The sequence below is a fragment of the Parasteatoda tepidariorum genome, chromosome 10 (genome assembly GCF_043381705.1).
Source record: "Parasteatoda tepidariorum isolate YZ-2023 chromosome 10, CAS_Ptep_4.0, whole genome shotgun sequence".
Lineage (NCBI taxonomy): Eukaryota > Metazoa > Arthropoda > Arachnida > Araneae > Theridiidae > Parasteatoda > Parasteatoda tepidariorum.
The window spans coordinates 74,385,119-74,395,557 of record NC_092213.1 but is presented as its reverse complement, the minus strand read 5'-3'; the positions used below and the strand labels follow the sequence as shown (position 1 = coordinate 74,395,557).

The window sequence follows — 10,439 nt, the reverse complement described above, 5'->3', positions numbered from 1 at the left end:
GGAGCCACAGGTTGCCGACCACTGGTCTGGAGTATTTTCCGTTCGGGAGGACTGAGTTCGCTTTGCAATTTTCACTCTGGATTCATCCCTTTTCTTTTGCTTTAAGAGTGAGTTGGCCCCTTGTTCCATCCGTTCCGCTTTTTCAGAATTATTAGGGATCTGATTTGAAGAGCTTTGTTGATCGCTGTGGGATTCTGAACTTTTGAGGTTAGGAGATATGCTTGCAACTGTCTTTGCATAACTCTAAACTTCTGCTCCAGTAACTTCAATAGAACAAGTGATGTTAATTCCATAAGGGAAGAAGTTATTTGATGGTATTTTTATGTTTGGTAACAAATTCACAGGTCGCAATTTCGAAAAAAAAGAAAACGTAGCTTTATTTGCATAAAATGGTACATGGTTTTGAGACACAGTTATTGTAAAATTTAAATCAATTTCATCATTAGAAATGTTATATAGGTTTATTATGAGAAAATTATTGGGATCCAAGTACGAAGCTGCAAGTTTCAAAAAGTTGGTAAAAGTTGGTTTCAAAAGGCAGTGAGTACTGCCTTTATAATAAAATTCCGGACTTGAAATAGAAAAATCTCGTTGTAAACGAGGAAACCTATCAATTTTCCACTGAAATGAAAACGCTCCACTCTGCGATGTGCTGAAATAGGATTTTCCTGCACCATGATTTAATTCTGTGACATCAAGTCACAAGTTTAATTTAATTTTGGTATAATTTCGTTAATTCCTGATACAAATCCTTATTTTGTTGATCTAATTCTTATCGCCCCTTAATCTGTAGTGCAATGGGGACTTTCTCCCCCTGACTTTCCGTTCACATTCCTTCAGCCCTACCCTTTTCTTAGAAAAACAGATGTTTGCCGGTATGTTTGATGTCAGCGTGTCTTACAAAATCTGAGATGTGTTCCTTAACCGTAACTTTGGTAAAATAATTGTGATAACATCTCAACTTTTTGAAAATAAGTAATTTAACTTTAAGCAAGAGGATAAATATCGGAGCGCAAGAGACGCTCGTGGCATTCAAAAAAATCTTTTCATGTTGCTCTCCGCTTAACGGAGTTTCACTTTAAATTTTTTTCTCCTTCCTCCTCCTTGAGGTCGGAGCATGGCGTTACCACCGCCATTGCTTATGTTAGCGGCTGCATATTTAGTTTAAGTATGAAACTGCGTATTTTTCTTTAAGAAATCCATCTCCCATTCTCAGCATGTTTTGGTGAAAGGATCACCGCGCAAATGATTCTATCTAAATGACAGTGGTTGCAGCTTCCCTTCGTGCAAAATGATGAGATTCATCAGAATTCGTGTTGACATGGCGTCATATCGGCTGTCATGGTTTTCGCTGGTAAATGTTTGCAAGAGAAGATGATTATCCTACATCGTTTCCTTTTCGTCCTTATTCTACAACTTTTCACTGAAGTTATCCGGCATTGAATGCGCTTTTATTGGGCTTGGGGACTCGTTCTGTCTGAACGAAGACCTCGAAAATAAAGAACTTCCAGCCTCTCCTATCCACTACCTTCTCCATACGCTTGCTGTGTTTTGTTTCTTGATGCTGACTTAAGTTATAATAGAATAAATATGAACTTTCCACTTCATCTGAACTCTGGATTTTAATTTTTAACTCTTTTGTGGACAATGTATGGATTGTTTTCCTTTTTAGTACAGATATCTGGACCAAGCCAAGGTATGATTTATTACTTCAGTTTTTTTTATCGGGTTAATTCAACGCTTTATAATGTACTTCCACTAAACCTATTTATCATGTGCCTTCCTGTCTTTAAGTCAACTCTTTTCTTTATTCTTAGATACCCAACTCTATTCGGTACAAATTGAAATACTTAATTTGAAATTATTCGATTTTTTCTTTCTAAGCTTTCAATCCGTGTTTCTTTTTATCTTCACAGGAATCATCCACTTCTCGTCCACCCCTTAGCGTCAAATCAGAAGACAAAGTCGCCTAATAATAATTGATAACACAATCTATTCTGACACAAGAGATAAATTTTCATCTGGTTTTAATAAGCTATAATATATGCACTTTGTTTGAAAATCAGAAAGATAAGATATGTGTATCCTTCGGTTTAAAAACACAGTAGAACGAAGAATTTAATAAAATTGTAAATCAAGATGTATATTGCTATTTCGTCTCTGAAGACGGCATTTAAATTATCTCGTGTTAGGACTAAAAGGTTTTAATATAAACAAAAAAGTTTACTGTGATAGCTGTTCAAATACATGATGTTGTTCAATCAACATTTAATCAATAATATTATACAAAAATGTGATAAATATAGGCTATTTAACTGAACTATTTTTTAAATGTTTGAACAGTTTTTAAGAACAGGATAAAAGCTATAAAATATTTTTACTTAAAAGAATAAAGAGGAGAATTAATTGTAATATAATAAAATTTCATACTTGTTGAAAATTCATTATTTTAAAACTTTTACTATTTATCAATATGGTTATTTTATTTCTATGTTATTAATTTATTTCAAGAATTACTTTGTTAATGGTATTGTACTTAACTCTTCAATAAATACTATTAATAAAAAAAATTTGGAATTGTTATTCAATGTGTTTAGATATAGCTTACATTGTGTTTTGTTCTACTTCTTTGTAATAATAATTTCCTTTTTATTACAATTGCAACAAAGGTTACAGACGTTACTTTAGAACTAAAAAATTGCTTGGTAAATTACAAAAACAATTGAAAAAAAGAACTAATATTATAATGAAATTAATAGCCTTAACGAAAATATATTAGTTATTAACCTGTATTTTCTGACTGTTATTTTCCAAGTGTTTAAGAAGTTACATTTTATGAGATTACGATAGCAATTTTTTTTTAAAAAAAAAACCTAATATTATTAATAAAATTAATAGACTTAATGAAAAATTTCAAGATATCGCACCCTGGTAAGAAAAGTGACGAAAGTCGAAAAACAGCAATTTTGAGGTTAAAAATATGCACGTAGTGTCCCATCAAGCTCAAAAACTATCACATCTCAAACTCACAATGACACAGCTGAGGGCAGTTGTGTCAGTTTTGAGTCTCATTCAGAATGAAGGTTATCATATTCTTTAAGTTGCTTTTTCTCATATGATGCGTCATGACACTTTTCTTGCTGGAGTGCGATACATAGAGTACATACCAGTTATTAACCTGTATTTTCTATCTGTTATTTTCCTAAGTGTTTAAGAAGTTACACTTTACGAACAAGCGAATTATGTTAACGCAAATTTTGTCATTATTCACGTTTGTCAAGGTTGAACAAAACATTCTCATTTAATATTACCGAAAAATAGTGTGAACGTGCAGCAACAGGAAGAAGACATTTGTGTTCAATAATGGTTGCACAAACTGGATTCATTATTAAAATTTTTTAAGTAATTAGACATTTGCTGTTATTAATATAGAATAATGGTAACACAAATTCATTGTCCTAGTATGAATTGTGAATTGAGCTCTTGGGCAGTACATTCCCATTCATCATCCCTTATCCCATTCATCTAGAACTCCTTTTTTTATCTGTGTATTACAAACATTTCGGTCAGCTGTCCATGAAGTTGTTAATTTGCGTAAGGTAACTTAGGTGAATTATTAACCTGAGTGAAATATATTTATACATACTTCTATTTACAATAATAGGTCATAAAAAGAAAATAAAAAAGACAAAAATCAACTTCATAAATTGGTTACTCGGATGTCCTTTGTTCTCATCAAATAACTGCATGCACAGTTTTTGTCAGAAATACTACAGTGACAGCATAGGACGGAGCACAGTATTATGTTTCAAAGATTACTTTTTCCTTAAAGAAGGTGGTTTGGACATTCAAGGGTACCAAAGATGTTGGGAAGTAGGTTCAAACCTGAATAGATGTTTCGCACTACACCTGAAAAGATGTTGGGCACTACACCCGACAAGCGAGATATTAAAAGGTAGCAACACTTGTTCTTTTTGGAGCTGAATGAATAAATCATTTATGGTGTCCATTTTAATTTGTTTTCAGGAAATTAAAAAAAAAAAGAATTTTAATTCATAAATTTATAATAAATAATAATAAAAGAGTAAATAAAAAAAATTTATGGTTTAGCCTTTTTTTTTTTACAATTTTTAATGTTGAAAACAAAAAAAAATTGCTTAAAGACAAACTAAAGAAAACTATTTTTTTAATCAAAAATATTAATAATTAAAACAGAATAACATGAATAGATATCATTTTTAGTTGTGTGTAGAAGAGCCTGGAGTTTAACTCTGTGGAAGGCAAGGGCCCATCCTGGGCTGTCAGGCCAATGAAGAAGAAGAAAGAGAACAATTTGTTTAATCAAAATTAGTAAAAAAAAAGAATAATATTAATAGGTAACATTTTTAGTTATATGAAATTTAAAAAATTATTAAACTATTTTAAAATTTGCAAAATTTTTTATACACTCAAATTTTAAGTTTTTAAAGATATCTAGCTTACAACTTATTAACATTTGTATGTATAGACAGTACATGAAAATAATAAATACATTTTTACGAAAGTTACGGAAAATTTGTAAAAGCTCTAAAATTCTTAAAGTATATCAAATTTAAATTTGATTTGGAAAATATAGGTATTTTAAATTATTTGCATATAGAAAGAAATACTATTAGTAATTAAAATTCGAAACATTGTGAGTGTGAAAACAAAGGAAATAGTTTTTCAAAACTATTATATATTTATAAAAAACTTCAAACAAAATGATTAATTTAAACTAAATTCCTTAAAAACATGATAACTATGAAGCCACAATAGGTTGCCACTAGGGCATTTTACTAAAAAAAATTCATTATTAAATTTATTTTTATTAAATTGTTTTTATTTTTGTAAACTAAACAAAAATAATAACAGTCATAACTGCAAAGTTAAAATGCAACATAAATAGTGTAGGGAATTTTTTTTTTTTTGACTTGAAAATACTTTATGATTTTGATTTTAAAAAAATTAAAAGTATTTTTTCAAATACAGAACAGAATAAATTTGAAATAAAAAATTTAAATAAATAAAAAAAATACGTGTTTAATAGCTGTATGCTTCAAAAGACAGTGCGAAATAAATGTCACCTCACAAAATTCGATCCTGGCTGGAGATCAAATCACATGACCTCTAGGTAAGTAGGCTCTATTTAAGTTCCTTTTACTGTCTGAAAAAAATGAAACTTTATTAGGTATGTTTAGAAAAGGAACTCTATTTGTAATATACTCATCTGAATATTCAGCTCAAAAATTATTTACATATTTTTCAAATAAAGAAATAAAGCAGTGTGTTAGATTGCCATGTTCAGAACAGGAAAATTCCGCGAAAACTCAGACTACTCCTATTACTAGCGCCACGACCGGAGTGTTATCACATTTTGAAACTATTTTATTTCTTGTATAATAAATCTTTGAATATTAATAATAGTAGTAATATGTTTAAGGTTCCAGAATCACATTCCGCAATGTAAAAAATGTACCAGAATGTCGTACTTCACATTACAGCTACACAATAACCCATAGAAAACTAAACATTACTATCTAGACAAGTGATGTATAGTTTCAAATTCACTACTTAGACTGAATCGATTGTCCTTATAAATACAAGTATATAGGACTTAGAGATCCAAGTTGTAAGAGATTCAATTTTGTGAATTAAACCTATTTACGAATCAGTAACTCTTGTATATACAAGTGTGATATTACTTCCTAAGTAATTTTTACTCAAAATCAAATGAATTTAAAAGGAAATCGATAGATTAACTTGCTAAGTTAGAAAGACTTATAAAGATTTTTTGCTTATAAAGTACTTTTGCTTAAAAATCAACTTTTGTGTTTGTACATGGTGTTTGTACATTGTGTTTATACATTGGCATTGGAGGGGTATTGATTGAAGGTAGGGTTTAATTGCACAAAATCCAAAAGAGGATATGCTGCGCCAAACAAATGGCTTTGAAAACAAGTCTAACATTCAAGGTTATCCAACTAAAATACATAAAATCGGTACAAAAAAGGCAATGTGTGAAATGTAATGTTTCAGGAAAAATTAAATAAAATCAAAATTAAGTTGACATATTTAATAGTTTTGAAGTTATAAGGGTTTTATGCGTAAAAAGATATAGGTCGAAAACTATAATTCTAATGCAGAAACCATTATATCTTCTTACCAACTAGTTCTATTTATTTGGTTTCAATGCAAAACAATACACTGGATTCAATATTTTGCTACTTTATATGCGATGGTCATTTTTTAAGTCAGAACCGTTTTGTATAGGAGTAAGTGAGATTATATATATATGTAAATTGTATTACAAATTAAAATATGAACATTTATTCTCTCTTTAACATAGTCACCTTTAACATTGACACATTTGTACAGTCGTGGCACCATGTTTAAGATAACATCATCAAAGAGCTCTGGCATATAATCACAAAACCAGTTAGTTATACAGTTTCTTTCAACATGCAATTATTTTCCATGTGCTTCCTACCAAGAAATTCCATAAGTTTTGAAAACAAAAAGTGGTGCTAAGAACAATGCAGCCAACATCGGCAGAGACTTGAAATGAAAGGGTGGCTTAATGAGAGATTTGAACGAATTTTAGATTCCTGTATTGAGCCCGAACTAAAATTTTAAAACAATTTCCAAAATTCTCCTAAGTATTGTCGTTTTGACCTTTTTTATGGCACAAAAACGGGTCTATAATTTTATTCTTTAAAATTTTGCCAATTTGCTGATATGTTTTAAACATAGATGAAAATCATCAATATCAATGAATAACTGTAAAGGTTTTTTTTCTTTTAAATCAAGCTATGCATTTTAGAAATAACTTTTCAAACATTCCCCTGTTATATAAAATATTTACAAACTTAATATTTTTAAAAAGCACAATGCTTTTGAACTGAAAGAATAAAATTTATGCTCGCAGAAGACAATACTTACTGACAGCATATAAAGACTCAGATAACAGTGATAATAAGATAAACTTAGATAATGCTTTGAATTTTCGATATACACAGGTTTATTCTTTTGCTTGTTTGAAAATTTAGTAATCAATGCTCTTTATCACTTTCTATGCAGCATTTTTTTCATTTTATTGTTATTATATCAGGTTATAGGGGCTTTAAATTTTGAATGGTCTTGCAGTAATGCCCGTCTATTTAATGATAATTGTTTTTATAAAAAAATCATTTCTTTTTAATCCAAACAACCTGCAATAATTTGAGACAAAATTACATGTACTTTCAATCTGTTGAATTTGTACCAAAATAAAAATTACGAATTCAGGTTTTTGTTTTGACCGTGTGTTTTTGATAAAAAAATCATTTGGGGGAAAACAATTGCCACACGTCTAAAGATAAATATTATTTTCTGTCACAGCTAAAGAATCAAGTTATATTTCCAAAATAATTCTTTAGCTATATCTTATGTCTATAATAAATTACTTTTTTAAACCCTTTGACTCTGAATATTTATTAATAATATTTTTCTTACTTTTTTTCATCATTTCGATTAAAATAAGTGAAAACAATTATATTTAGCATTTTAAAATTAATTGCATATGAAAGACAGCACAAAACACTTTTGTCTTTTATTGCGTTTAGACTAAAATTTTCCAAACACGACTCACTTCCTATCAATTTTTCAAATTTGTACTTACTTATATTTAAGAGAAACAGCTATTCATCATTGAAATTTCTTTAATTTATAAAAAAAAAACTATTGATAAATACTTTGAATATGATTGTAAACAAATTTTTCAAACTACTTTTTTGGGATTTTATATTTCAGTATAAATATAATTTGACGCAGATTTTTTGAGTAACTATTAGAATGTTTCATACAATTTAAAAATAGACAATATGTTTTTTTCTAATAATTAGAGTGGTAGAAAAAGCATTATATGTAAGGAACACCGGTGTTCCATATCCATCAAAGTGTTGATACGAAATTATAGCTTTTGTTTCAATATGAGTATGAAAAGTGACTATCTATACAAAACCAGAAGATTCAGCGACAAGGGACACAATAAGATACTTAGTGGTTATGATACAAAAATGGAAGTAAGTATTGTGATCAAAAATTGTTTTAATTGTCAGGACATTAAAACAGCAATTCCGGAAAATAGTTAAGTATTTCTCTGAACACAAAGACAGAGACACAAAAGACAAAACAAGAAGAAGAAAAAATACTTTGTCTTAAAGTATTAAAACTCCCTGTAACATTCAATGTCACAACATTCAATGAGATTTCATAATTAAGTAAATTCAAAATTTATCATTAAATATTTATTACACAGTTCAAACTATTAATAGAATATTAATTTACATTTGAAATAGCAGTTGTTTCTTTTACAAAGAAAATTTTGGGCGTTTCTTTTTTTTTTATCAAGCAAAACGTGCAAAAAATATGAAAATATTTGATGTAAAAATGACATTTTCTGAAACATTATAGCTTTACACCATATTGTCTTAAGCCTTTTTAATTTAAGTATAAAACAAATAGTATCACCAAAAATAATATAACGATATTTAACATTCTCATATCGTTTACTTCACACAGTTACACTTTGATAAAATGTAGTTATCTTAATAATAATGATACACATGTTTGAAGTTTTCTAAAAGTAAGTTCACAAATCAAATAACAATATTGGAAGAAAATGAAACCGAAAACAGACCTACTTAGTCAAAGCTCCAGCACAATAACGCATTAAAAGAGCAGCTAGTTTTGTGTCTTTATCTGTTAATTCAATCCACGACTCTGTATTGGCAATGGATTTAAAATTCTTAGAAATAAAGTTCATTATTTCTTCTTTGAAAGCATCATCACTGTGGCGGTATGCCAGACTGAGCATTGGACAGGCATTGTTCACATCAAGTAAAGATAAGAGATCTTTCATACAAGCTAATCTAAGACCCAAAATCTCATACTTGTCAGCTGCGTAGTAAAGCTCACATGCTTCTTCGTATTGAAGACCACCCTTTTCCCCACAGTACAAGTAGTTGATGAGTTTTTTCATAATAGAAGTCCGGATATCTGTCACAACAATCTTATCGTTTGTGGTTTCTAATGATGAATGTTCAAACATTTTACAAAATACTGGCGATCTTGCACATAATATATTTTTATGCGCTTTGATGGTGGTATCTTCGACTCGAATCGTAACATCAGTATTCATGGTTTGGGTTAGCATCCTTTTAAAATCGATCAAAAGTTGCTTCATTGTTTCAAAATCTGGACTATCGTCAGAATCTGCAATTATCACTGTGGATTCATCAAGTTCCTTTTGCCTCAAGAGTAAGTTGGCCCCTTGTTCCTTCCGGTCTGCTTCTGAATTATTATGGATCTGATTTGAAGAGTTCTGTTGATCGCTTTGGGATTCTGAATTGTTGAGGTTAGGATGTAGGATTGTCACTATCTTTGTATGACTCTCAACTTCTGGTCCAAATACTTCAATAGTACAAATGATGGTAAGGACATCACTGATGGACGGTGTATTTGATAGTGAATTAAACAATTTCACAGATCTCAATTTCGAAAAAGAAAAAAACGTGCCTCTATCTTCATAAACTAATTTCTGGTTATGAGCCACAGTGATTGTAAATTTGAGATCAATATCGTCATTAGATTTGCTGTATAGATCTAATGTTGAAGAACAATACAAAGTACTAAGTTTTAAGAACCAGGGGCAACTATTATCTTTATAAAAAAATTCCGGACTTGAAATAGGAATCTTTTCTCGTAAACTACGAAGATTATAGATTTTCCACTTTAAAGAAAACGCACCATTCTTTGAAATGATGAAGCAGGACTTCACTTCATCATGATTTAATTCCATCTTAAGAAATTTAAATAAGATGAAATGATTCGATTCTCTGTTTCTTTTTATCTTCACAGGAATCATCCACAGCTTAGCGTCGATTCAAAGTAGAATGTCGAAGACTAAGAATTTAATTTACACAGAAGTAAAATTAAAAAAAATTGAAAAGATCAAACATGATCAGCACCACATGATTTATGATCAGCACCTTCTTACCCTTTGGATCAGGCACGAAAATCAAAATTTATTTATTTATTTATTTTATTTTATTGAAATTACATACATTTGCAGACTTGTGTGCTCAATATCATGCTCAATATATAGGAAAAATCAAAATAAAATAATTTTATTCTCATAAAGATACAGTATTGATATATTTGCTTAGTTGTAGAAAGAGCCAACAAATTTGGACTTTAAAGGGGTATTCACACTAGATAATATAGAATGGTACGTATTATAAACGTATCATTGTTGTTGTTGTTGTTCATTTACGTCGTACTAGAGCTGCACAATGGGCTATTGGCGACGGTGTGGGAAACATCCCTGAGGATGATCCGAAGACATGCCATCGCAATTTTGATCCTCTGTAAAGGGGATG

At 29.8% G+C, this 10,439-nt stretch overlaps 1 protein-coding gene across 2 annotated transcripts in view; it reads right to left on the bottom strand.

Annotated features, from left to right (window-relative positions):
- The window catches only part of LOC107450929 (uncharacterized), an 11,535-nt gene extending 1,523 nt beyond the window's left edge, over positions 1 to 10,012 (bottom strand). The window contains exons 1-2 of one of the 2 annotated variants that reach the window (XM_071186350.1): positions 8,699 to 10,012; positions 5,042 to 5,185 (exon numbers count right to left, since the gene is read on the bottom strand). In XM_071186350.1, coding sequence (XP_071042451.1) covers positions 8,699 to 9,925 — 1,227 coding nt within the window. In that variant the 5' untranslated portion in view covers positions 9,926 to 10,012 and the 3' untranslated portion in view covers positions 5,042 to 5,185. Of the gene's footprint in view, positions 1 to 5,041; positions 5,186 to 8,698 lie in introns of those variants that run through there. The other variant, XM_071186349.1, reaches the window with a different exon arrangement.
- Positions 10,013 to 10,439: the final 427 nt, after the last annotated feature.